Source organism: Pezoporus flaviventris, unplaced genomic scaffold, assembly GCF_033815535.1.
Source record: "Pezoporus flaviventris isolate CSIRO_AGI_PZ_B2104156 unplaced genomic scaffold, CSIRO_AGI_Pfla_v1 ptg000007l, whole genome shotgun sequence".
NCBI lineage: Eukaryota > Metazoa > Chordata > Aves > Psittaciformes > Psittacidae > Pezoporus > Pezoporus flaviventris.
This window is the reverse complement of record NW_026892555.1, coordinates 32,333,110-32,360,886: the sequence shown is the minus strand read 5'-3', so window position 1 is coordinate 32,360,886 and position 27,777 is coordinate 32,333,110. Positions and strand designations below refer to the sequence as shown.

At 39.9% G+C, this 27,777-nt stretch overlaps 1 protein-coding gene across 3 annotated transcripts; it reads left to right on the top strand.

The window, feature by feature from the left end:
* Positions 1–235: 235 nt before the first annotated feature.
* RDH10 (retinol dehydrogenase 10) lies at positions 236–26,918 on the top strand. Of its 3 annotated transcripts, XM_061448285.1 has the most exons (7): positions 236–821; positions 1,331–1,569; positions 21,583–21,681; positions 23,038–23,183; positions 23,511–23,642; positions 25,539–25,691; positions 26,469–26,918. In XM_061448285.1, the coding sequence occupies exons 1-6, from the start codon at positions 530–532 to the stop codon at positions 25,660–25,662; spliced, it is 1,032 nt and encodes a 343-aa protein (XP_061304269.1). In that variant the 5' UTR covers positions 236–529; the 3' UTR covers positions 25,663–25,691; positions 26,469–26,918. The 3 variants fall into 3 exon arrangements, with proteins under 3 accessions (XP_061304269.1, XP_061304270.1, XP_061304268.1); XM_061448286.1 differs by having other exon boundaries at positions 1,334–1,569; positions 25,539–26,918; XM_061448284.1 differs by having other exon boundaries at positions 25,539–26,918.
* Positions 26,919–27,777: the final 859 nt, after the last annotated feature.

Sequence of the window (27,777 nt, the reverse complement as noted above, 5' to 3'; positions counted from 1 at the left end):
GCGGAGCGGGGCGGTCCCGACGAGCGGGGAGAGGAGGGTCCACGGCAGGGCGGGGGGTCCCTGGAATGCGGGGCGGGCTGGAGAGCCCGGGGGAGGGACCCGGCCGCCAGGCCCGCCTTATATAGGGGGGCGAGGGAGCAAGATGTTCACTGCCAGTAGCGGGGCCGCGGGTGTGCGGGGCAGGGGAGGCAGCGGGTGGGGAGCGCTGTGTACAGGCTTGCTTTGGTGTGTGTGACTGAGGCGGGGAGGTCTGCCCGGCTCTGAGTGCGAGCGGGAAGGGGGAGCCTGGCCCCAGGCGGCGCAGCGAGATTCTCAGCGGCGGGAGTGGAGTCTGCCTCCGTCCCAGCCCGTAGCAGGAGGTCCCGGGCAGAGGCGGCCCCAGGTGGGGGACCCGGGCGGTGAGGAGGAGCCGCCTCCACCGCGGAGAGGCTCCGCGCCGACGGCGACTGTCCGTCCCCTCCGGCTCCGCGGGCGGCCGTGCTGGGACGCGCGGGTCCGTTCCACCCCTCCGCGGTCGGGGTCCGGCAGCATGAACATCCTGCTGGAGCTCTTCGTGGTGACTTTTAGAGTGCTGTGGGCTTTCGTGTTGGCCGCGGCTAAGTGGTTGGTGCGGCCCAAGGAGAAGAGTGTGGCGGGGCAGGTGTGCCTGATCACCGGGGCGGGCAGCGGCCTGGGCCGCCTATTCGCCCTGGAGTTCGCCCGGCGCCGGGCGCTGCTGGTGCTATGGGACATCAACACGCAGAGCAACGAAGAGACGGCGGGCATGGTGCGCCTCATCTACCGGGAGATGGCTGAGGCTGCCGCTGCCGCCGCCCCTAGAGGTAAGCGGCGGCCTCACGGGGCGGGCTCCCCGGGCTGCCCCCCGCCGCCAGGCCTGGGCACGGCCCCTTGCCCTTCACCTGCAGGGCCGCGGAAGGATTAGCCGCAGCTGCGCGCCCGACGGGCTGCGTCCCGGAGCCATTCTCGCATACAGCGGGCAGGTGAAACCGGCTCCGGGCTGGACTCCACCGGGCACGGGGCCGTCGGACGTCCGGTCAGTGCCTCTGCCAGCCGGGCCGACCCTGTGCCCTGGGGAGACCTGCTTCGTGTAGCCTGGGACTTCGACAGCGGCTCTAAACCATGCAGCTTTTCTTAAAACGCTTTGGCAGCAATAGTAAATAGACAAGTCCTTGTGTACTGTGGCAACACCAAAGCAAATAGAAGTTTTACTGTAGTGGAAATGTATTTGCTGTTTCCACTCAACTACTTGTTCGAATGTCAAATACATAATACAAGAACTTAATCCACATTCCCCCCCACCCCCTTTTGTTCTCTTGTCTATATTCCTTAGTAGCTGCAGATGGAGAGAAAGATGCGCTGCCCCATTGCAACTTGCAGGTTTACACGTACACCTGTGATGTGAGCAAAAGAGAAAATGTCTACTCAACAGCGGAGAGGGTCCGCAAAGAGGTTGGCGAAGTGTCTGTCCTGGTTAACAATGCTGGCGTGGTCTCTGGGCACCATCTTCTAGAGTGTCCTGATGAGCTTATTGAGAGGACCATGATGGTCAACTGCCATGCACACTTCTGGGTAAATATAAACTCTATTCTGCTGCCCTTGTCAGTTAATTTTGGGAAACTAGCTGCTGTTGCTTAGTTCCTGTCTCCTTGAGATTTGCAATTGCTCCCTCTCACTTGTGGGCTCATTGCTTTGGGGGTTTCTTGTCTTTAACTTTTTTGTTTAGCAGGAATGGTGGGTATTATTAACAAATACCTTTAACTCAACTATATATTCCTCTAACTCAGAGTTCCAAGTTTTGTGTCCTATTTTCTAGCCCTGGATATGCTTTGCAAGCATAACCTCTGAATCTGTGTAAAGTTTGTTACTGTTAATGAATGGTTTCTAAGCTTTCCTCCTATAGTCTTCTGCCAGCATGCTAACAGCTTTAACATGCTCTTTTAATGATAGCTGCAATACCAAACTTGCACATTTCTGGAAAAAAATACTTAAAACCCCTGCTGGAAATGTTGCTTGAATTGCCTTGGAGGCAAATTGTTCCTTTTGACGGCTGGGAGGATGGCGAAAAAGATTTCTCAAGAAATCAAGCCAAGAACACTTTTTCAGGAATCCTGCGTATTTGTCCTCATAGCTTTCTCTGGGGGCTGCCAGGAGAAGTAAGAAAGTCTTTACCATGGTTTCTGGGGCAATATTGTCTCCATAACGAGCAGATGATAATCAAGGAGAAGAAGTTACATGATCTTACTCTATCTCAACCTTGTTTTCCTGTATGGTTTATTTTTAAATCCGTGGTGGTGTGGAGTTACATAAACTGGAGTGTTGAAGGAGGGCATGAGGCACAATTGGGTTAGCATTAGCTGTCAGACTGAGCCCATTGTTAGTACTAAAACTGTTCTTTGGTCCTTCAAATAATGTTATGAAATACACTTGCATAATAATCAAAGGATTAAGCAATCTGAAATATACTTCAATTTAAGCCTTCTTTGGCTTTTCTTACCTTTTCATAACAAAATTCTGTAAAATGCCTTATCTTCAAAATTTATTAGGCCCTCCCAAACCTGATTTTTTTTTTTTTTTTAATGTGGAAGAGAAATGCTGTTTCATAACCCTAAAGGAGCCCCTTCAAATCTGTGCTGTGAAACACCTAATGGCAGAGCAGTCTTTTCCCACTGTATTGTAAAGCTTGCAGAGAGAGTTGCTTAAACTTCCATGCACACAAGATAGTGTGTTTGGAAACTCTTTCAAACTCTGAAAATATGTTTTAAGACAACTTGAAATGTTCTGAGAAAGCTCATATGACTACTTACAACTAAGAGCTCTGCGTGTTTGCCTTCATAAAAGTTAAATTGATGCTTAAACAAACAGTGATGTGCACTAGATTTAATGACTGCTATTGATGTGGTTTAAATGCTGAATTGACAAAGTTTCCAAGAAGTCTAAATTATGACATCACCATGAATTAAAATATGGGAGGATCCTAAATTCTCCAGCTGTTCTTCCTTCAGGCCCAAGCCATACACTTATTTATAACTCTTTTTCAGAGACCTTTTTAAAGCACCTTCTGTGTGTTATAGAAAACTAAACTTAGTCTAGTATTGGCCGTGATTGTGTTTCCATAAGTTTTATTCATCTTCAAATGTTAGTGTGAAGTGACTTTAAAATTAAAAAAAAAAACCAAAAAGCAACCCAAAACCAAAAATATTCCAAGAAGGTATAGTTAGATGTGAACTGTGGAACTTGAAATCTTGGCTTAAGCTTCTAAGGAGCAGTCAACACACCAGTTGAGGATCTGTTCATATGTATGCTTCCTGCAGATCTGGTGTCCTGCTTTGCCTTTCCTTTCATTTTCTTCCACTTTTGGCAAAGCTTTTTTCCTTGTCTTCCCCTTCATGATCCCAGAAAAGGTTGGCTTTACCAGCAGTGGGTGGACTTCTATTAAAAGTAATAGTACTTAATTCATAAGATACCATTTGAATCAGCTGATTTGAAGCCAACTTTTTTGATGCAAGTCAATGCTGACTTAAATAGAACAATGTGTCTAGATGTGTGAAGTTTTATACAGCTAGTTGTTTCCATGTCAGCTAAACTGGTGGTCCAAAAGCAAAGCTAATACTCTGGAGCATTATGCAGGCTTTTAACTATTCTTGGAGGGTGTTTCTTCCAAAAAGCTGTAAATGGGTTTTATAAAGGCATGGATCTTTCATGTAATATTGCTTCAGTAGTTGTCTGTACTTTCCGGGTTTTTGTTGATGTTTTGTTTATGTGATGGAAAATTCTTCTTCATCCCTTGATCATTAATCAAGCCTCAGTGTAATCCTGTATAAAAACTTCAATTGGGGCTCTATTATTGTCCGCTTGAAACATCTGAAATAAGACTGATTGTCTGCTCTCCATACAGAACACAGGTAATCTGAGCTTGCTTTGTTAGCAGCTACGATCTGAAGACTGCCCAACTTCTGCAGTAGGCAGTGACATGAAAGCCTGTCACTGCTTTGCTGATGTGATTCCAACTGGGCTGTGTACCATATCACAAACTGGCAGTCAGGAGAGCCTTAGCAGCATGCCACAGCCTAAACAGATGCTTTCCATTTGCTGACATTCATGATTTGTATAATCCTTCCCATGAGTGTTCTATATAAACATGTCACCACTGCATCATGTAGCAATTTCCACAGCATAAAATCCACTGCAGTATTAAAAACCTGTTATTTCATGCTGTGATAACTTGAATGCTTCTGATATTGAAAACATAGGGACAAAATCCATTCCCAGTATGAAACAAGCCAGCTCTGCTTTACTATAATTTGCAGATGCATAAAACTGTAGCAGGAGTGTAATGCTATCTTTCCTCCCTGTCTGTTGCAAGAATAACTAACTTGGCTGCACTTGTGAATTGCTGGAACTGAACTTATGCAGACTAGGAAATTTTCTTCTTGTGATACGTCAGGATACAGATTTGAAAAATGTTAAATCATAGTCTAAGCTGTTGCTTAATCAGTTTTCTTTTGGCTTTACAATAAAGCTTAAGTGAAGTATCAAAATACAGCAGTTTAGATTGTGGAATTTATTTAGTAAAACTGCTGTGGAAACTCTTATTTCCAGACAATTTGAGGTTCTTGTACCTATTCTAACTTTTTTTCTGGAAGAATAATGCTATTGCTGGATAAGAAGAGGAGATTCAGAGCAGCCCTGTGGAGAAGGACTTGGGGGTGTTGGTTGATGAGAAAATGTACATGAGCCGGCAGTGTGAGCTCGCAGCCCAGAAAGCCAACCGTGTGCCGGGCCACATCAAAAGGAGCGTGACCAGCAGGTCAAAGGAGGTGATCCTGCCCCTTTACTCTGCTCTCGTGAGACCTCACCTGGAGTATTGTGTGCAGTTCTGGTGTCCTCAACATAAAAAGGACATGGAACTGTTGGAACAAGTCCAGAGAAGGGCCACGAAGATGATCAGGGGACTGGAGCACCTCCCGTATGAAGATAGGCTGAGAAGGTTGGGGCTGTTCAGCCTGGAGAAGAGAAAGCTTCATGGAGACCTCATAGCAGCGTTCCAGTATCTGAAGGGGGCCTATAGGGATGCTGGGGAGGGACTCTTCATTAGGGACTGTAGTGATAGGGCAAGGGGTAATGGGTTAAAACTTAAACAGGGGAAGTTTAGATTGGATATAAGGAAGAAGTTCTTTACTGTAGGGGTGGTGAGGCACTGGAATGGGTTGCCCAAGGAAGTTGTGAATGCCCCATCCCTGGTGGTTTTCAGGGCCAGGCTGGACAGAGCCTTGCGTGATGGTGGTTTAATGTGAGGTGTCCCTGCCCATGGCAGGGGGGGTGGAACTAGATGATCTTAAGGTCCTTTCCAACCCTAACTATTCTATGATTCTAAGTAGGTGTTAATATAGGACATCAGCTTAGTACCTAGGAAGTACTTCTAGAATTAGTGGTGATGACTAAGGTCTGAAGTTCTGTGATGTGACGGTTCTTCTGTACAGCAGATCGTAAGTATGAAGTTTGGAGAACGGATATCTGTGTTTCCCTATCATGTGGATCCTTCAAAGCTTTTAGCTTAAAGCTCTCCTAGAGTTCTCTTCAACTTACCAAAAGGGGGAAGCAAAAGCATTCAGCTCCAGCTCTGTCATATTTATAAAAAAAAATTAAAAAAAAATCCGCATAGTAAGAGACTAGAACCAAGAGTCTGAAGACTTGTGTATGGCTGTCTTAACCAGAGAAGTTATGTTCATTCACTTACAAATTACTTGATTTTTGAAATTATGCTCATTCATTTGTAGGAATTGAAAAAAATCTTTTAGGTGGCCTGACATTAATACAGAAAAATATAATACCGAGTAAAGAGGGTACTGTTACTTAAGGAATTAGGACATTCATAAGTAGTCTAAAATTTGAATTATCTTGGAAAGAAAGTTAATGCAGAGTTACTAAATCAAATACCTATTTATGCAGCTGCTCTATCTGTCAGTCTAATTAGACTGACAGGATTGCTAAAGCTGTGGAAAATAAGTGGCTTGTAGTTACCTATCATGTATTAATACTTACGTATTATTATGCTAGTCTCTTTAAGCTCCCTGGTGTTAAATAAAGCTCACATACCTGTAGTATTTTTTTGGTTTAAATATGAAAGTATTGCACTTAGTGTGTACACTGAATATTCTACAGAAGAAAAGGCAGCTTGTTATGTTATTTGAAACTATATCATGCTCAGTCTTGTGGCCTGTTGGCATAGCAGTTTGATTTTTGTCTTCATCTCTAGGATTCTAGTATCTATGATCACAAATATAGACACAATATTCCATGGACAGGCCAGCTCTCTATATTTAGCATTTTGGATGAGAGGAATTAGCTGCTTTAATTATTTTTTTTCCCCAGTTTCATGATAGTGTATCCCAAGATGCACAAATTTACTTACAAAGTTTAATCTACAAGTTCTATACTATTTTTCTTTGAAAAATGAGCTGGATCAATTTCAAGTAAAACATGTGTATGTGATCCAGAAAGTGTCAGCAAAACTAACTCTTCCCTACCAAAATGGTTCCAACTACATGCCACTAGTAAATTACCCTGGACAGCCCATGTATTTCATATACTGTGGTAGCATGCTTGTTAATGAATATGAAGGAAAAAGCAATCATACTCTTGGATATAGAAACAGTCATATTAGTTGTACTTATAAGTGCTTTGGTATGGTTCTGCAGTTCGTATGTTCTTGGGTTTGTTTCTCAAGAAAATAGAAGGGAATCTGTTAGTTGAGAAAGTACTGTCTTTCAGATGCATGCTCTAGAAAACTGTACTTTCCCATTTTATAAAGGGATGTATTTACCACAAGTTTTAAAGAATAAATAGGTGGCCATATATTTCTGGAGCTTGAGTGGGCACAAGACTACTGGCTCAGAGCTTTCCTCACAATTTTATTTTGCAGTCTACTTGGAGCTTGCCGAACACTGTGTTAAGCACAGTTGTCACAGCATGCAATGCTTAATTTTATAACCTGTATCTTGTATCTGTACATACAGTATTTGTAATGTAGCCTTGTAGTCAGTTTTTAGTGGTAGTGATAATTTAAAAATAATTTAAATAATTTAAAATTTAATTCTGATCCTGGGTGGTTGTTTTGCGATTTTTTTTTTTTTTTTTTTTTTTTTTTTTTTTTTGTGGAGGGGAGGGAACCAACACAAACATTTTGGTTAGGTACCTTAATGTCTAAGTTTTGGTTGTAGAAGTGATCTTTTATCAGTTTCAGTGTAGTTGTGGATAAGGATAAAAGTGATTCTTCAGACAATGTACTCATCTGAAGAGTCAGCAAGCACAGTTAAGTTGTGATGGTGTAGTAGGTGGGTCTTAGTCTTATGCAAAATGTCCCTTTATTTGCCTTGTGTGGGAACCATATGAGTTCAAACACCTATAATTGGGGTTCCAGAATGCTGCCCACCAAAATTCTGTTCCACAAGTTACTCAGCTCTAGTCCCTGAGGTCTGTTGAGGCTGATTAGTCATGGCTCTCTATCATCTACTGTACCTTGATGATAAATGAGTGATTACGTATCAAGGAGTCTGAACAAAGCAGCTTAGAGGGTTCTTGATTTAATTGGCAGCACTTCCATCAGGGCTGTGAAAAATTGCATAGAAGACTCTCAGTGTGTTACGACACCAGCATTCCCACATACGCTTTCTGTGCTAGAGCATCTTCCTTGCATGATGAAGAATGCTGGCCTATTTTGTTCAAAAAGCAACTGAATTCATGCATTTCTCTTCTCTTTAATGATGTAAAGTATTTGATTTTCATTCCTGTCAGTTGAAAAATATGAAATGAACTTAAGTTACACCTGAGGTTTTGTGACAGCTTCTCTCAGGTGTATTTTGGAAATTAATTTGCTGCACCACTTGAAAGGTGCATTGGTCCTAAACAACAGAAAATAAAGATTCCTGTTGTGATTTGTGGATTGTTTGTTGACTCTAGTTTGATGTCCAGTATAGTAACATAAGGTGTGATTAGCCAGTTAGTTCCATGCACTAAACTATATGAAGCTTGAAGAGTTTAGGTAAAAACATTAATATACTTCTCAGAAAAGCAATGTAAAAGTTCTGTGAAGGAAAGGGAGAGTTCTCCTGAAGAGAGCATGCTAAGACTTCTCAAACTATTTGAAGCATGTCTGAAGTATTCATCAGTTATTAGTGGCTTGCAATTCTGTAGTCATCTAAAATAAAGCTGGAGTTTCAGTATAGCTTACAGAGGTAAGGCACTTGGGATAATCTCACTCTTCAGTCTCCTGTGACTTTTTCTGCAGATTGGAGGCTTGTCACAAAGCCATATGAATGCTTTCAGGGTTGCTATCTATTCAGAAGATGTGGTCCTGGGTGACCAATCAGTGTGATGATAAAATTCCTGCTTCTTATCAAATGAGGTAGGTCAGCTGACTGAGCAAAAACTTGTGCACTGACTTTGGTCTGATACTATGTTGTTACTTGTAATAGCTTAGTAGTTTTTGCCACTGTGGTGCCTAATTTTACTAGAAGTAAGGAGAGTGGCTTTTCACTGTTTCAGTGAAATACTCAGTTTAGAAGATTGTGTATGCTTTTCTTGTCCTTTGGATGGTTAAGAGAGCAATGGAGTTTAAAGTTCCAGATTCTTCTATCTACAAGTAACATTTGCTTTTATTTTATGAAAATCAGCTAAGTTAGTGAGATCTCATTGTGTTATTAACTGTCTGTAATAACCAAGAAACTATAACAGACTTCTCGAAGATATGCTTGTTCATGTGTTCAGCTGTGGAGAAAAGCAATCCTAATTACAATATGGGTAAGTGTCCTGCTAACCCACTGTTTCCATCACTGCCTAAGACCTGTCTTAACTGATTTGTGTGGGTAAGCAATCCTTCTGTAGCTCTTGGTGTCATCAATTACTCTGACCAGACAGATTGAGGAAAGATTAGTGTTATGTTTGCTAGCACCATCCCTGCCATTTTAGCACTGCACTTGTTAAATCTTTTCTACTTTTATCTTTATGATAAAGATATGAAGAGTATTCTTTTCCAGTGCTTCTCATGCTTTAATTTCACTTCTGGGTTTTTTGGGGGGGAACTGGAGGGGAAAGGGAAGGTTTTTGCTATGTTTTTCTAGTACTAAACCTTTCCACAGCCCTCTATGTAAAAGCCAGAGCATCACTCACTTGATAAACCTTTCTCCTTTGACCTTTGAGGTTTTCTGGCTCCTCACACTGATGGTAAAACTAAGGTACTGATACCTGTGTGTCTTTTGTGGAAAAAAATGGTAGAGGCCTTTCTGCAAAGGCAAACTGAAGCTGATTTACCTGTGATGCTATGTGCTTTTACCTGTGGTCTTGTGCTACTTCTGTTAAAAAAAGTCTTTTGAAATACATTTACAATGTAGGTGAGTAGGCAGACTTTGAGACTGTCAGAATCTGTTTCTGATGGTTTATTTTGAAAGAAGATATGTCACAAACACGAGGGATTTACGTCTGTGCTTACACTTCTGAATGAACACTCTGTTCTTATAAATAATTATATTGGTGTAATGATTTATATGCCAGTCAAATTAACACATGACACGAGTGAGTTATCACAACTGGGATGGGAGAATATGGTAGGCCAGGGAATGCCAGAACATCTGTGGAGCTGAGGTGGTTGACTTGGTGTGAGCCTTTTGAAATTCAAGTTTGTTTGGCTGTTGAATTCTGCACCTAAATGTGCCCTGGTGCTGGTCACTCCTGCCATCTGTTTGAACTTGTGTGACAGTTTCCTAAGCACTCCCCTTTCAGCGCTGGTTTTAAGAAGTGCTTGAGTGCGTATACTTCAAAGTGACTTGTCCAAAGTTTCTGCTGATTTTAGGATTAAACTAGAAGGAAGATTAGTGGTAGCAAGCTTTCATCTGGGGCTACCCCTTGAATCTCCATCTTGCCTTCCACTAGTTTTGGTATTTGTCTGATCCGTGGGTGAGCCAGTTCAGTTCACTAACTTGTCCAGAGGGCAGGGAGGAAAGCTGTTCATTTTCTTGGCCAGGTTGATTAGTTCTTCTATTGAGGGACTAGTTAGAATTATTGACACTTCTATTTAGAGACTCCTCATTGACATTTCAGACATGGACTGGCCAGTGGCAGGGGGCAACCTGAGTTGGGAAAAGGGTGAGGAGGAATAAGAACCACGTAGCTGTGGCTGTCTAATGAAACCTCATTCTTGGAGAGATTTTTCTGGAATAGATTTAGAGGCTGCAAACAGTTAAGCATAAATGGTTCCAAGCTGTAGCAAATCTGACATTGACATAACAGTCTGAATGTAACAACTTCTAAAGAAATTGCAATATTTTAGTTACACACTATTAAAAACTCTTAGAGGTAGGCTAGTTTTCTGAACACATGAAATAATGTGTTAACAGCTCTAACTTGTTTACCTTGCACTGATACTGTAATTGCTGTGGTGTGCCATCAAGAGCGATGATCTCTGTGCCTACTGCACTGTTTGACTTCTCTGAAAGTCAGTTGTACTAACACTGAATGTGGAAAAGCCAAGCCAGAGCTGTGTTTCAGCTTGTGGGAAATACGCATATTTTCCACAGGCAGGCAAAGGGAAGTATCTCTGCCTTTGAAAACTCACCCCTGAGAAAGGGAGCAGTTTGCTGGTGTTTGGTTAAGATGCCTGTGCAAGTAGAATCTTTGACAATTGCATCAGTCGCTCTTTTAGTCACTGTATCAGCTGGAGGCATTTTGTCATTTTAGCTCTTGTTTGCTTATGAAGATAAAGTTTACCTGTTAAGGCTATTTTCTGCATACCCTTTTTTGGGAGAGTGAGGTGAAGTATGGAACAAACCCTCTTTTTTTAAAAAAAAAAACCTCTAAGCCGCATGCATTTAAAAATGTTATGTCTCATTCAGTGAGCTACTTCATAAGTTGGAGCTTTCTGGGGTGTAAGCAAACTTTGAAACCAAACTTCCATTCAACTATAATATATTCTTTATTTTTCTGTTTCTACTAAGTAAGACTGTGACATGAAAAGGGAAGCTTTCCTTCTAATCTGTTCCTCTTGTGAGATAGTTATGGCATAACCACTTTCCTTTCTATAAAGTAATCGATTCAAAACGATGACTTAGTGACTGAGTTGGGGAGGATGAGTAAAGTGACTCAGCTTTCATCTGCCTGCAAGTAGTACAGCAATTGTAGTGCTACGGAGGTACTGGCCTTAAGGTCTCTGTAAAATGAGAGAGTCTCAATTTAGCCACTTCCTGAAATGTCTGTTACATAAATCAAAAAGTATGAATGATGACTTCATATTTTCTGTAAGTAGTTTTGACAATGCTGTTCTCTAGTAACTTTGTGGAAACATGCAGACTAAAATACCAAGGTTTACTAAATTCTCCAGAGGATGATTAAGCTTATGGCAAGCTGTAGAAAAATGTGTATTTAAAAGCTGGATTGTGTTCTTGTTCACTGAACAATATTCTGAGTTCTTATCTAATAGTTGTTCTGAAATGAATTTATGTGGATTTTTCACTGACTCATAGGAGCATGTTTTCATTTTTGTCATGATTATCAAATAGCTGGCAATAAATAACTGATCTCCAAATGGTTGGACATTTGCTTCAGACTTGTGCTAATGAAGGTGAGGGACTAATGTGTTTGTTACACTTATGTCAACATAGCTCTGAAACACTACAAATCCTTTGACATGGCCATTTGTCAGTGTATAAACAAAGTCGAATTTCTAGTTTCTTGACTTCAACAGGGCTTAAAACCAGCTTTTGTGAAAGAGAGTAGCCAAGTGTCAATTTATTATATCACTTTACCAGCAAACTCTAAAGTTATTTCAGATTTGACATTTGAATAAATGCAAGGTAGGCCATCTTTGCTCATAGATCTGCCTGTGGAAGAATACAAGGTTGGTGGTGCTGCCTGCTGGGACTGTAACTTAAGATCCTGAATTTACAGAAGTAAAACTGGGCTGTAACAGCCATGTTGGAGCTCTGTATTAATTGTGGGTATATGGAAAGCTCAAACGTTGACATGGTAGATCTGAGCAGGCAGATTCACTTTCTTTAAACTGCATGTTACTTTGCATGTATACATTTATTCCCAAGTTCTGCTTCAGTTGAGGCCTGTATCTTGTTTGTCTTGCAGTGTAAGGCAGGCTAAAGAAATAGCTGGGCCTCCAATAGCCTTTCTACCATGCCATCTTACCAGCTACTAATCATTCTCAGCTTTTAGATTAGTTTGGCATTTGAAATCCACAGCAAACACCACTGGCAACATATGTTCTGCACTTTCACTGTCCCTGTTCTCCACAGAGAGACATACTGTCTTTCTCCTGGTTCATTGCTAGCTGTCAGGAATCCAATATAATTGCTTTGTCCAAGCTTTAAAAGCCATTAAAATTAAAAGTAGGCAGAATTGTCTGTGAGGGCTCAGAAAACCCTTAGGAAGCTGGCAAGGGAGTGAGCTTACTGGAGGGCATTTAGCAGCTGGGGAGGCATCATTAGATTTTGGAAACAGTTTGCTATGTGGATGTTCCTGACTCATCTGAAAATATTAATTCTGAAAAAAATCTAGGTGCTCTGCACTGCTTCATTGGACCCTCTCTCCAGCTGAAAGGACTTTGAGACCAAAGGGAAAGGAGAAAGAAATGGAAGAACAGACTCTGTTTCAGACAGAGCAGGGTAATTTATTACAGGCAAGAGCTCCTGTAGGGGAGATATAGGAGAGAGATTATTTCCAGTTAGTTATGATTCTGTATTGATAAACTTGCAGTTCCTGTAGGAACAAAAAGTGCAAATTCTCTGCTGGCTAATGAACTTCTTCCTCTGTGAGAGAATGGGCTGTTGAGCAGGGAGCTGATATACTTAAGTGGAGGATCACAAAATGGTTGAGGTGGGAAGGGGCCTCTGGAGATCATCAGGTCCAGCCCCCTCCTCACCCTGGCTCAAGCAGGACCACCTAGAGCTGTGGGCCTAGGACTGTATTCGGTTGGCTTTTCAATATCTCCAAAGATGGGCATTTCCATGGCCTCTCTGGTCAACCTGTGAGGATGTGCTTAATTTTTCATAGCCATATGAAATCAATGACTTGCTAATTCTGGAGGGAAGAGTTCTATATATATACCACCAGTGATTTTAAACAATAATATATGCTGCTGCATATATATAAAGCAATTATACATCAGCAAAGTGATACCTGCAAGAACAGATGAAAGTAGACAAGTAGGTGTGTATTTATGGTAGCATATATGCAAGCATGTCCATTAAAGGCAGCTAGATGCTTCCACAGAAAGTGGAAGTATATAGTCATTAAAAAGATCAGACACTTTACATGACACACCTGACATCTGAGAGTGGAAACAATTGTAAAAGCTTGTAAGTCTAAAGTCTTATTCTTCTTAGGAAGAAAAAATATAAAAGTTCTCAGGAGCAGAAAGATGGAGACTGCTTACAAATAGCATAAATTGCCACTTGCTGGCATTGAAATAACAGGGATAGTTCACCTTGAATACCTGAACTTCTTCATGGCCAGAAAGCATATAAAGTAGTGCCCTGTCTAAACTGAACTGTTCTTAAGAAATTGGGGCCACCTTTGGCTGCGTTATATGTACCTAAACTGTTGCAGCTGAAACCAGGACAACAGCAAATGACTGTAAAGCTTAGGTAATAACTTTTCTACCTTAAGTCTCAAGAAGAAAGCTTCTGAAGCAGGAATTGTATTTAGGTAGTGTCTTGAATACTTAACCTATACTTCAGACAAGTGGGAGAACAAAGCTGTTTTCTGCTTCACTCTTAAGTTTACCCAGTTTGGAGTAAGATCATAAGAAACGAAGCCCTTAAAAGAAAGGGAGTGGGGGAAACAATGTAGTGACATGGTAAGGCAACAGTAACAAAAGTTACTGTTGCAATATCCTTCTCTGAGCACTTTTCATATCCCAGTCTCTGTAGACACAACCCTTTTTCAACTAAGCTTTGTTAACAAGCTATACAAAAGGCAATTTAGCCAGGCAATGTTCAGTTGCTCTAGGCATAGCATAATTAGTTCTAGTAGTAAAGAGTGGAAATCAATGATTAATGTTTGAGAGATAACTAGTGGTATTAGTTTCCTGTGTGGTTTTTTTAATAGCATTACTTATCTTATCTTTACTGTCTACCCATTGTAAACAGCGTTGTGGCACTAAGTTCTGATTAAGGAAACTACTTAATTCAGTTTCAGCTTTCTTCTGGTATACGCAACATGAGTTGACTCTAGGTAAGACAAACTACTACAGTAACTGAACCATTCACAGGAAACAGTGGTACCTATTGGCTTTGAAAACTGAAGAAATTTTAGAGCTGGAACATAAATACTGCAAATGCTAAAGAAAGTAGTAATGTAAATATGGACTGTAGCATACTTGTTCTTTAGCAAGTGGCATGACAGATGTTTCTTACTACTAAGAAACCCACTTACTAACTTCAGTAAATAAAATTTAACCTAGTTTTGTACACCTTTAATGCTTTTCAGCTGATTAAATGTCTGTTGTGAAGCAGGAGATTTTATATATATGGATCAGTCATGAGGGTGAAGAAAATAGGAATGTTAACCACTCATGAATTAATAATGAATTAAACAAGTGATTCAAGTAATAGCTTATGTTTTTATTAAGCTAAGACTTCATGTGCTTCAAATCAGTATTTCATGCAGACTTAGAAAGGAGAAGAAATATACATATCTCTATATTTCAAATACAGTTTTACATTAACCAATTTTGCTTTTCATTGTGACTTAATTCTTCACAGTATTTATTTTGCTACCTTCACCTTTTAACCTGGTTAGATCTTATCTGTAGTTTCACTCTGTCTGCAAATGTAGGCTATCCAGAGTATTGGGGGCGTGTGGCTTTGCTTTCTTGCTACCAGACATCATTATAGACTTCTGTTTAAGTCTATCTCTTTCTTTCATGAGCTTCTGGTTGCAAGGCAACTGTAACATTATTACTGTGCATGTATGTTAAGCATTAACTGCTGTTGCAGTTCAGTATTAAAGGAATCCCCATGGCCCCAAAACAGTGGGGTTTTATGTGAAGGACAAATAAAGCTTTAGTGAGAAATTGAAGCTTGTGTTGCCTGCCAGGAGCTAAACAACTAAGGGACCCCTTTTGACATGAAATATTGGAAGGTCTAGCTTTTTTTATTTTGAACACTGCTTGCTCAAGACACTTGAGGGCAATCCTTGAATAGTTTCCTTTAGTGGTTTTAATACAGCCGTCTATGGAAGCTTGGCTTGAGGACATTATGTTTATCTCCTGATCCTTTTTGCTCTGAAAGGACCTGAGTAGAGCATCAGAAATCCAGGCAAATATGTGACTTTCTCTGTTAATCCATTCTTTAGGAAGACTTGGTAAATCTGGCCTATTTTTCATTATCTTGAGGATAGAAACTGAAGATCAGAAATAGTTCTAACTTCCACAGCTATTCAAATATTTACTTAGACAGTGGCTAATTATCCAGAAGGGGCCCAGCACTTCTTAAAAAACAGTCATCAGAGACATCTAAGGTCCTTCAAAGTACAGCTTTGGTCCCTTGTGTTAGCAAGGTCAACAGTAGTTGTAGACTCCTGTCTATGTTCTGTATTCAGCCTATTACTGACTGAGCCATGTCCTTTGTGCTGTGTGGTCTCTCTTGTCTTCAACTCAGTACTTGGTATTTTCATATAGTCTTAGCACAGTTACTAATCTCACCTTAACCTAGCATTTTGGAGATCCTGGTATAATGGAATTATAAAGGATGTGGAGATAATATGGGAAAAGTAATTGAGATGGAAGTGCAAATGAGAAATAATTATTTTCAGTTCTCATTGGAACCAGATAAAAAAACTAGAAGGAAAATAAATGGTTAACTCCAGGATTTTAGCTGCATGCTATGGTGCGTGAGAAGGCACTTTGGATATTATAGCCTCTAACTTGAATAAGTTCCCCTTTGAGACTTACACAGATCTAGGGTATACTTTCAAGGCCTCTTCTAAAACTATTTGGCAATGGCTTTCACTGTAATCCTGTAAGTGAAGCTTTACCCAGTGTTTATAAAATGTATTTAAAGTCGTTATCTTCTGAAATAAGCTGGGCTGTATGACTGTAGCTGAAAATAAATTCAGTACATTTACTGATAAGCTTGCCATGGGGATTTTCTGCCTTTCAGGCATCTCTCTTTCCCTTTTAACATATAATAGTGCATTAGTGCTGTACTATGCAGTTTGGAGAAATCTATTTTAAAGCAAGGTGCTACAGCCTGTCTGCAAAATATTTAGAGGTGCTCTTTTGTCAGACCTTTGTGCTTTCCTTCTCAGTTACTGGAATGGAAAGAGAAACTGGGGCATGTGGAAATCTCTCTATTTCATTCCATGGTGGAGTGAGCAGCCACATGCTGTGTCTTGCAGGGGAACCTGCAGTGTGTCCTGCTGTAGGCTATGAGGAACGGGAAGAAAAGAAGGCTGAATGTCAGTGCTGAGGGGGAGAAAGGACAGAAACTTCGAACAATGTTTTCTTGTCACCAAATCTGTTGATACATGATTTTTAGAGTTGGCTAACATATGGCAGCAGGCTGCTGTTATCCCTGGTACGTTAGCTCCCAGAGCTGTCTGGATAGGTCCTTGACTAATTGCACCAATTTTGTTTCTTGAGTCTGGCCAAATAGTGTTTAACATGAAGATGAAACAATACATTTACCCAAATGTTGGACATCTTGCAGTTATGCAGCTGCTCTGGCAGTCAGGAATAGCTGTGGCTTGGGAGGAAATGTCCTGTTGTACTATTACACCACTGTTGGGGGTAACTAAGGTGATGTAAAAGCTCACCTGTTTTGATCAGCCCCAGAAAGAGATAGCCGTGCTCTAGCCTCCTTACCTGATGGGAATTTCTGCCTTACAGTAAAGCAGTCTGTTTATGCCATCAAAACAGTTTAAAAGGACTGACAGAAGGCAGAAAGTAAGAAAGAAAATTACCGTATTGAAACAATAGGTACCAACACATATGGTCTGCTTTATTTCTTTTGTTTATATAAAGACAACTCTCTAAACATCAGGTAGCACATACTTTTCTGCTGTGGTGTGCTTTCTTCATTCGGTATCCATTGTCTTGAGCTGCATACAGCTAACATTGTTTTCTGTGGATGCTTGCTTTCTTCTTTAAGAATAATTAATCCAAAATTTAATTAAAAAAATCACTTTCCCAAACACAGTATTTCTTCATATTCTCATTTGCTCTATTTAGACTAATTTGTTTTGACATTGCAGCTGTGCTGTTCTTTGTGTTGCACAATCTTTTGAGTTTTGTTTCATTAAGAATGGAACTAAAGAATTTGGGGAAGGGGAGGGAAGAAGTGCTAGACTGTTAGAAGTTAATTTGCCGTAAACCAAAATGTTGAGAACAGATTAAAAAAGCTATGAAGTGACATGTAAATGCTTGTTCAGTTTCACACTTGTGAGAAATAAGTCATTAAAGCTGTGTGCGCATGAAATAGATGTTTGGTTACAGCTACTGGGAATAGTTTGTTTTTACTGGTATATTCAGAAGCATGGAGGAAAATGGTTAGATTAGGAAATGATCTCTAGGCTTCAAAAAAACCTTAAAGGTTAAACTAGCTTGAAAAATTAGCCCTACTCTCTGTTCAGAACAGCCTCATGTGTTCTATCTAAGCCTACCTAGTTGCTGTATCTAAACTACACTGCAGGTTAGAAAATGTGTATTTGCACTATGCTTTGGAGGCTTTTAATTTTTTCTAAAAGAAAAAAGCTAATTCCAAGTGAAGAGGATGCTCAACTTAAATTTCTTGCTGTTGAATGCTGCATAACTGTCTCGATTCCTCCTCCTGATGCATCACAACACAGTTCCTTTCATCTGCTATATTCTCCTTACTGGTTTCTCCTCAGTGTTGAAAAGTGTGTTATGTTTGTCATTAATAAAAGACTGAGGTCTGACTTTAAGTACTTAAATGTTTTGGTTAAATGTCTTCCGCTGCAGCTGTGAGAGGTAAAACTGAAACCTGAAAGATCAAGCTAGAAGGCAGATAGTTGATTAAATCACTTGAGTTGATTTGAATTATTTTGGGGGCCTGGTTCATGACCTCTAATTCCATGGACAAAACGCATTTCTTGCTTGGTATCTTCTAATACTTTTTTTTTTTTTAATGGAGGATTAGCATGTCCATGCATCACCTCAGAAGACCAATGTGGGCTGTGCTACCTGTTCAGACAAACTCCAGATGGGAAGGCCACCCAGGAGGCATCTTGCCCCAAACCAGTCAAGCTCTTAACTAGTTTCTCAGCAGCACACAGAAGACTTCAGGTCTGGTGGGCAGATGTAGCTGAAGCTGAAAGAAACTAGAAAAAAGAAACTAGGTTGATCTGGTTTATGTAACAGGCAAAAAAACTGGGGACCAGCGTATGGAGGAAGCTGCTTTGATCAAGGAAGTGGGCTGTGCCAGAAGCTCAGTAAGAGCACTGATTTATTTGGGGATTGCTTACACCACGAAAGAGAATAACTTCACTTTGGGATTGTTTTTCCCAGCAAGCGGAGGCTGGGAGGAGCAGTGGGCAAGCCTTTACTCTGAGACTGGAAATGCCTCCCCCCCCATAGGGTGTGTCTGCCTCTGACTGCTTGTTTTTAAGTACTGACTCCCAGCTGTTGCAGATGGCTGGAGGGTGGCAGCAACCAAGATGACTTTCTCTGACATCCATTTAGCTGAAATGCTGATAGCTGACTGCGAAGTTTTCTACACATATGATAGTTGTGCTAACTTTATAGAGTCCTTCAGCTTCAGGTTTTAAATGGATTTGCAGAATAATGTCCCATGACAAAGTACAGGGGCCTGCTACGAACAGGCTGTTTCAGAACACCGAGGTCTCACGCAAAGATTTCCATGAATTGCTGATTGTCTTCAGAGCAGAGGAGCTGTGTTTTTTCCTATGTGGCTATAAATGGCCTTTTAAGAGATGACTTACGTGAAGTGACTGTGGTTCTGCTGCTGGAAGTTATTCACTCTGCGTTTGAATTGCTGAAAACATCACCCAAAATTGTCCTCAACACAGTTTATTTATGTGCCAATTTCCTCTTGATTGAAAATGGGTTACTGTAGCCACAAGCTCTGAAGACTCAGTCTTTATAATCTTTATGCTTTGAAAGAGTGTAGCATAGTTGAACGGGCTTTCTGAAATTTACTGTTCTGCAGTTGTTCCAGTTACTTGCCCTATCTATGTGTATATGCCTGTGAAAATTCTTCTCTTCAGCTGTAGATACAGGCACTTATGGACACCTAGTTATAGTTCATCATGTTTAAAAAAATGGCAAAAAACTCCAAAACTAAGCAGTGCCATAATAAAGATCGTGGAAAAGCCAGTCCAACAACACTTGATGTGCTTATCTGATCTGCTGTTTATTTCATGGAACAAAACACATTGATTCAAGCCTTGAAGGTGATGGTGATGGTGGTGGTGGTGGAATCTATTACTACTACTTACCCTTCTTTCTCTTCCCCAAGATGAGCTCCAGGGCGAGTGCCCCTTCATTTCTGTAGTTGCTGTGGTTTGCAGCCTGAGCTTCAGTCTGCATTATCAGGCTTTCTGGCAATGCGAGGTGGCAATCAGTCATTCCAATGTGATGTGGGCAGATAACTGAGACGTAAGTGGAAACTGCTGATGGAGCTGACTAATGCTCCAGTGGTGGGAGTAAATTGTTAGCAGGACCAAGTTGGGAGCATGGATCCCTTACAGGGATAGCGTGGAGTGTCAGAGCTAGCATACACACTCTGTGTTGGGGTCCATCAGGCAAGCTGCAGATAAATAACATACTGTAGAACTTAAGTGTGTCTGAGTGAGGTCTGTTACTTTTAAGAGGGCACTACCCTGTGATCACTGGGCTTTGTTGCCATGCAACATGTGAAGAGAGGCTGAAACTTTGTGGTGCCTGGCACAGATTAATTTAACAGTGAACTAAATGCTTGTCCAAGGCTCTGTGTAAGAGGTTTAGAGATCCCTGCCATGAGGAGAGAAACAAATGCAAGGCAGCTTGCTCAGATTATTTTTATAATTAGCTTCGTTATGCAGTTATGACAGAATCTAGGAGTTCTATGAATCAACAGTAGAAAAGGAAAGGAGTCAAGAGGTCTGTTAATCTTCTATCATCTGCCAGCTGTCCAGTGAAAACACTCTTTTGTGTAGTGTTAGGGGGTCTGGATTAGTCATTTAACACCTGCAGGCAAAAATGTTGTGCAAGAACATGTGAAAATCATTAGAGCAAAACTGTCCTGACGTCTGTGATTGGAAAATGCAGACAGCATAAGAATGGAATTAGATGGATTCAGCTGTGGCTTGCACATCTTCTTAAGAATGCAGCTGACACAGACCAATAATTAAGCAAGTAGCAAATACTTAAGGGGCATTTGCATGCTCTGAGTTTGGATCCAAAATACATGGGAAGACCACATTTCTGGTAGGATTAAGCATTCATGGTAGTGAGCAAATTGGACTAGAATAGAGTAATAGCTGTGTCATTAATAGATTTATATATTAACTAGGTATGCTTGTGGTTGAAAAGTACTGTCTCGAGTTCTTTGGCAATTTAGAAGTGATTTTTCATAGTACACTGCCAATCTAGAAGCTGAAATAAATAATAAATCAGTGAAGTAGTAAAATGGTATATGTAGTTTTTAGCATATACGGTTATCTGCTTAATACTTCTTTAAAAAAAGAAAGTGTTTGGGTGAGCTTCAGCAAACAGATGACAAAGGTATTCTAGCAGGGGTGACCTTCTAGCAAATGGCTTCAATTTATTGCTTAAAATTTAATTTTTTAAAGGTATTAACTGTGGGGTTTTAAACAGAAACAAACTTTGTTATAATTCAAAGCATAAAAACTGGAGCTTAAAATCAAAGTTTCGTCTTGTGACTAGTGTTTGTTTTATTCTGCTTTGTTTTGAAACTGAAGGAATTAATAATAGAAATGTATATCTTTAGCTAGAACAATTGCTTATAGATATTAATAAAGATGAAAATTAATTTAGACTAGCAGATGCTTTTTGAATTTTCTGTAAAAAATAACATCATCGAAAGCTCTTTCACTAGTATTTCTTTTAATGTAAAATGCCCAAGATAAATTAATTGGATACAATGAGCCATAACTAACTTTACAAAACACACTGTCAATAATTAGAGCTGATAATCTTCAGTGGTTTTAACATAGATGAGCTGGATGGTGTAATTAAACACTTGACATTCCTTTTTATGTCTTAAAAAAAATCTGACTTCCATTTTAGGGTCAAATTATCTCTTTCTGATAACTAGTCTCTTGCAGAAAAATAAACATGTCTGAGCTCAATTAATCCTTTAACCTTAGGATTTCTGGAGATATAATCCTTGCTGCCTTGCTGTCTGAATTCACAAACAAGCTGTAGATTTTCTTGTGGCCTTTTTTGAAAAACTCATAATTTCAAAACCTGTACATAGATTGTACTTCTAAATCCTTGACAGTAAACTGAGATGGGGGTTTTGAAGGCTCATTGCTAATGTATGGTATTCATGGTATGTTTTTTTTTATTTTATTTTCATTTTTTTATTTTTTACTTTGTAGACTACTAAAGCATTCCTTCCCAAGATGCTGGAAATGAACCATGGACATATTGTGACAGTTGCAAGCTCTTTAGGATTGTTCAGCACTGCTGGAGTGGAGGTTTGTTAGACTATAATTAACAATAAATGTGTCACGTCTTGCTTAGGATAAGCTTTTTTTGTATTGTCAGCTAGCGAAAATAAAGTCAAATCTTCAAAGATACTTGGAAGCTGTGGTGCTGAGTACCATATAAACACATGGCTCTGTGTGTGTGGGATCCACAGGACTCAGGCAGCCACTGTATTCAACTACTTTGCAGGTGGACTTTCCACTTGAGAGTGATAGCCTAGGATGGCAAAGGATTTCAGAATGCTAAATGGTCTTTGAATTACCTGATAAAATTAAGAAACTGATGGGTGCCTACTTACCTACTTCTGTCAAGATCTTCAATGCTAAGCTTGAAGCCAAAGGCAAGGTATTTCAAAAGTAATGTTTTCTGTTTCCTGTTTCTGTGAGGAAATGGCTGCCAACCTTCCTCCCAGAATATACAGATCACCTGCTTTACTAGGCTCCCAGTTACAGGCATGAGGTTGTCTAGTTGCTAGCAGCCGTTTGAGAATACCAATTTGTGAGACTTGTTTGATACATAAAGCTAGGTTAGGGTTAGAGGCTTATCTTGCTTTTGGGGTCGTTAGCACAAATGCAAGTGTGAACAAAAAGCATTCCGTTAATGAAAATTGATGTGCCTAATGGGATAATGGTCATATTATCCCATAAACAAAGGCTTAGTATACAGGTGCAGTTTAATTGAGGGCCTTAGAATGCAGTGTTTTGTAACAGAAATGAACAAAGCTGGTATAACTTAAGAAAACTAAAAAGAATTTCCTAGACTAGACTAGAATTTCCTAGTGTGTGTGATCAGCAGAGGTGGATGCATCCATTGGGAAACTTGAATGCTACTGCTGTCTATGTAATTGTTTTTTAATGTTGCTGAACTTAAGTATTTTTGAGATATACAAGCTATATCCTCTTCTGAAAATTAAATACACTCAGATCTCTATTATATCTTCTTTGAAACTAAGCTTAGAAGTAAAATATTTAAGATTTTTTTACACCTATGCCCTGCCGACTCCCCAGTCTTTCTCAAATCTGAGCCAAGATAGTATTAGGTGTCTTAATCCTTTGCTTAATATTAAATGTTACAACAAATTGGTAATTGGAGTAACTTGCCACGTGAGCCTGCCCGGTCAGACTTGAATCCAAGGTAATATTCTCCCACATTCAGCTTTCCTGCTTTCCTGATTCTATGCTAATTGCCTCAAAAGTAAAGTGATAATGAGTTGATGTGATGCTGTATTCAGTGAGTGTCTTTTGTTGTTGCTTTGAAAGTCTGTGCAGATTTGCTTTGGCTTTGAACGTGATTCATATCTGTCCTTTTTAATTTGCCTTTTTTTTCTTCATTCATTGGCAACACAGGATTATTGCGCCAGCAAATTTGGAGCTGTAGGTTTCCATGAATCTTTGAGCCATGAATTGAAGGCTGCTGAAAAAGATGGAATCAAAACAACTTTGGTCTGCCCTTATCTTGTAGATACAGGAATGTTTAGAGGGTGCAGGATCAGGTGAGTAACATTCTCCTCCTGCTCTGTGTTTGTAGTATAAAAGTACTTGAAGGTAACTAACCTGTTACTATAAAAATACTTTCAAGTATTATATCTGCTTTAATATGCATTAGTATTAGGCTCAAAAAATACTTTCTGAATTCACTGTCTTCTGTCCTTTTATACTTAAACTACACAAGTTCTGAGCTATATAGTCTTTGTATCCTAAGAGTGAATATAAAAAAAATTAAAGTCTTTGTCCCTGCTGAGGCATTCCAGAGAAAGTGAGTTAATGAATGAGGTCTGCAGTCCTTTATTTATCTTATTTATGTGTCTTAAATATTTCAGAAAAGAAATTGAGCCTTTCCTTCCACCCTTGAAACCAGAGTACTGTGTGAAGCAGGCTATGAGAGCTATCCTTACAGACCAGCCAATGATTTGTACACCTCGTCTCATGTATATGGTCACCTTCATGAAAAGGTAAGAGCTGATCTGCTAGTTAGTTGGCAATACACTCTACAGAATACTACTAAAATCCAAGAGCGTGTCTGCTTTCTGGATATAAATACCCTCCCACTCACACAGGCTGTTGGTGCTGTTTTGTTAGAATTCGTAAGTTTTTCTTGGCTTGCATGAGTGTAGGTTGCTTGCTTGGGAAGCTCCATAAAACAGATCCCATGTATTATGCATCTTTGTTTTACCTTTCTGGTATCTTTTTCCTTAGATTCCTACTTTCTTTTTAACGGCCTTATTTCTATTGTTTGGGTTCCTCCTTAGGAATGGGGCCCTGATGCAGCTTCCAGCAAAACAGCCTCTAGCTGTTTGTCTCTAGAACCAGTGTGTAGGAGGCCCTGCCTACAGATTCTCTAGGACTTGTACAGATATGGTAGATAAACTGCAAATCTGCGCATTCAGAACCATTTTTCAGAGTCTAAGTTTGGAAGAAGGGCTCTTTAAAGGAATATTACCTCCTTTGTTCTATCATGCCACGGTTTTTGGATGGGAACACTTTAATCTGTAACTAGGCTGACATTTCAATAATGCAGGGTAATACAGGAGTTGGCTGTGTTCCACTGATGCAACATCATTTGCATTCTATTATAGAGGACATCCTCACAGCTGTCTGTTTTTGTTTTAAATGTGCAGTGTGTAGAAAGAATCTTTAAAATATAGGATTGTCTTATTTTCCTTCTGTGAGGGATGGTTGAAACGGAGATCCTTGGTGATTTCTGTTCCATCTGCACTTTTATTCTTCTCTGCCTCAAGTCTCTCATGGTGGATAGGCTCACCAGACTAGAAGAGGCATCATCGCTCACCTCTTTCCTGGAAGAGCATATGTATGTGTGTCTTCTGCCAACAAATCAAGGCCACTGTCAGTATCTTTAAGAACGAGCTTCTTCAACCAGAAGCTCAGAGGGTCCTTTAGTGCTCTCTGCACAAACAGTGCCTTATGCAGCAACAGTCACATCAAAGGCCCTTGTGTTGCCTTGGTTCAACACTTTAGCTTCCAACAGGGAGATCAAAGCTTCTGTATAATCCATGCCTCAGGCAGTAGCACAGATCAAAGGCCCTCCAGTCACTAGTGCAGAAGCAGTACTACTAGCAGGGAGGACACCTTTATGGTGAAGTACTCCTCAGTGCTTCAGTGGGCATTACTCCTAATGGCTAGATTCTGTGCACTGGTTTCCACTGAATTAATGTTTGCTGCTATTTCCTGGGGGTGAGGAAATCCCATTCTAGTTCTTCACTAGAGTTCCTGAGTACTGCACTTGAAATGAAAGTATTTTGTGGATGTGGAAAGGAGGGAAGGGTCTGTAGTCAGGTACCCATGACATAGACACTTCCTGGAATTTTACCTGGAGAGGGAGAGAGGAAATTGCTCTCTTTATTTTGGATCTCTCTTTCTGAGGATGGATGATTGAGTTTAGAATATAGGTCAAGGCAGTTAGACATTTGGTGATCGAAGAATGGCATTAACTAATGCTAATCCCACATTAAAGAATATCTTCAATATCTGGTGACCTCTGCTGATGTGGCTTTGAGCAGATGCTTTGCTTTCAGTAGACCACCTGTGATGGCCTTTCCCGCCTCCACCTTTTTAAAACAAGCTATCGTACTGCTTGTGAAGAGAGCAGAAAATCTGTTCTAAGCTGGAGGCATGTGTCTAAGCAGCTTCCTCCTTTCTGCTTGCCTGCGTGCTTAGAACTCTAGAATTTAAATTCTCTAAGTATCCCTGTGAAATAAAAAATCCTTTAAGTCTTTTAAAAAGCCTCTCTAATAACTGTTGTATTGCTTTTAAGGAGACCAATTACATAGTGTAAGCAGAGGTTTTGTTTTACTCTGTCCTCTAACAATTTTCTAACCTGTTTTTCACAGTATCCTGCCCTTTGAAGCAGTGGTATGCATGTATCGATTTTTGGGAGCAGACAAGTGTATGTACCCTTTCATCGCTCAAAGGAAGCAGGCTATGAACAATAATGAAGCGAAAAATGGAATGTAACACTCTTTTGGATGGACTAACATTTATAGGTGAATACAATAATGTTATATGACTGAATTGCGAAGTGCACTTGCATCTAACAGATGCAAATGTCAACATCTTGCTGTGGCATTCTCTTGGGTCCTAAACCTGTGTATTGAACTCTAAAAATCAATGTTTTTTTTTATATGCTGTAAATAAAACTGACTAGAGTACTTGGTAGGTATACAGAGTGAATTTACAATGTAGCTGCCACCATTGTCGTTTAGAATATCACTGTATGTACAGTAAACTAGTCACAATACTTGTTGTAGGGGTGCACTGTGTGTTATCTCTTCCTCAGCCTCCCAAGGCTTATAAGAACTGTCTCCTACTAGAAGATGCAATGTTTCAGAAATAGTTTGTCTTTCCCTATGTTGTTTGAGAAGGGGGAGGGAAATCTTGCCCTTTAAGCTACTGCTCATGACCTTTTAGTAAATGCAAGGACAGTTTCTGAATGCATCTCTTCACTCCTTCATCCAAGCTCTGAAGGACACATGGCCCAATTGTGGTGTAATTCTCTTTTGTATCAGCTGTGTGTTCTATTTAAAGATAAAAAGAAATTTGTAAATCTCTGCCAATTCAAAGGCAAGTGAAAGTCTTAAATACTCTCAGAGCAAACTTGTACTGGGCATCTGGTTTTCTAGGAATGCAGTCAATGATTTAAACTGACTTTTTTCAAGTCTCTTGATTTGAAATATGCTCTGTTCTGTTTCCCTTTACATGTCAGAGTCCAATCTACTGTTATGGGTTATATGTTTCTTCCTCCTCATTCTTTCTTTTGCCAGAGTTCTCTCATCCCCCTGAGGAAGCTGTTGTATTCAATTTCTGTAACTGGACTTGTGCCTAAAAGACAAAGCAACTCAGCTGAGATACAAACTGTTTATGTAAGTGCTGGTCATATGCCAATTATTAGCAAAGGAAAAATAGAATAACGCCTGATGCAACTCTACATGCAGAATATGGAAGGTTGTAAAGATTTTTTTGAGTTGTACTCGCATTGTAGAACAGCAAATGAATTTTTACAGTATTTTTTGTAAAACAAACAATTTTGTGCCTTGAATTTGGTAATCTGTATTAGTGAAGCATTGTAAAAGTGAACTTCTACCTCTGTATCTTAATGTATACCATCCACTTGTAAACTACTATCGGAGAAATTGTGATTACTTTTTTAGAATGTCTTGTTAAATAGTGACCAATGCCTGTGGTTATTAAAGTGAGCCACCTTTTCCTTAAAACAGTGACTGGAATGCTTCCTTTAAAGACGAAACTAATGCAGACTACTTGTGCCTTTTCCATAGCTCTTGAGTATCAACACAGTTCAGAAATATATTGCTCAATTCCTATAGCCACTTTGTCAGCTGCATGATTTTACAGTGTAATCTCTTATAAGTCAGTACTGTGAAATTAGGCTTTAGAAGGTGACTGTTTTCTCTGGTTTCTAAACTCATCAATGAAGTAATTGGTCAAAGAGCTTTTAAAGAATATTCATTTTGGTTTTGTATGGAGCTTTAGATCTATTTAAAAATGTCATCATGTGAGTGCAGTTTTAAAAGTAGTTTCAATTAAAAAACATAGTTTCAATTAAAAAATGTAGTTTCAGTACAGTTGTAGTTGTTACTGTATATATAGCATACATCTAAAATAAGCTGGTATCCGTGTGGAGAATAGTGTTGTTAACTGAGCCTGTTTAGAAATTAATCTGAAGTAGAAAAAAACTGTTTGCATTAACCCTTGCTCAAAATTCCATACTCTTTTGAAAAGGCCTCTTAATGACTTCCCCAGGGCCAAATTAACTTCTCAGTTCTTACAGCAGAGTCACTAAGAGCAAGTACAGCAAATTTCATTCTATTGTACAGCATCATTTTAATGCACATTTGTTTTTCTAAGATGCCTCTATATTGCTGTGTTGGATTAAGAAGCAACTTCTAAATTTTGATATATTGATACTCAAGACACTTATTAGCCAGACAAAAAGGAAAAAAAAAAGCTGACCAAGTAATACCAAGCTTCTATAAACCATCATGTCAATTTACAATGCTTGCAGACTTAAAGCAAGTTTCAGGGCTTGTAGAGTTCTACTTTAATTATCAAATA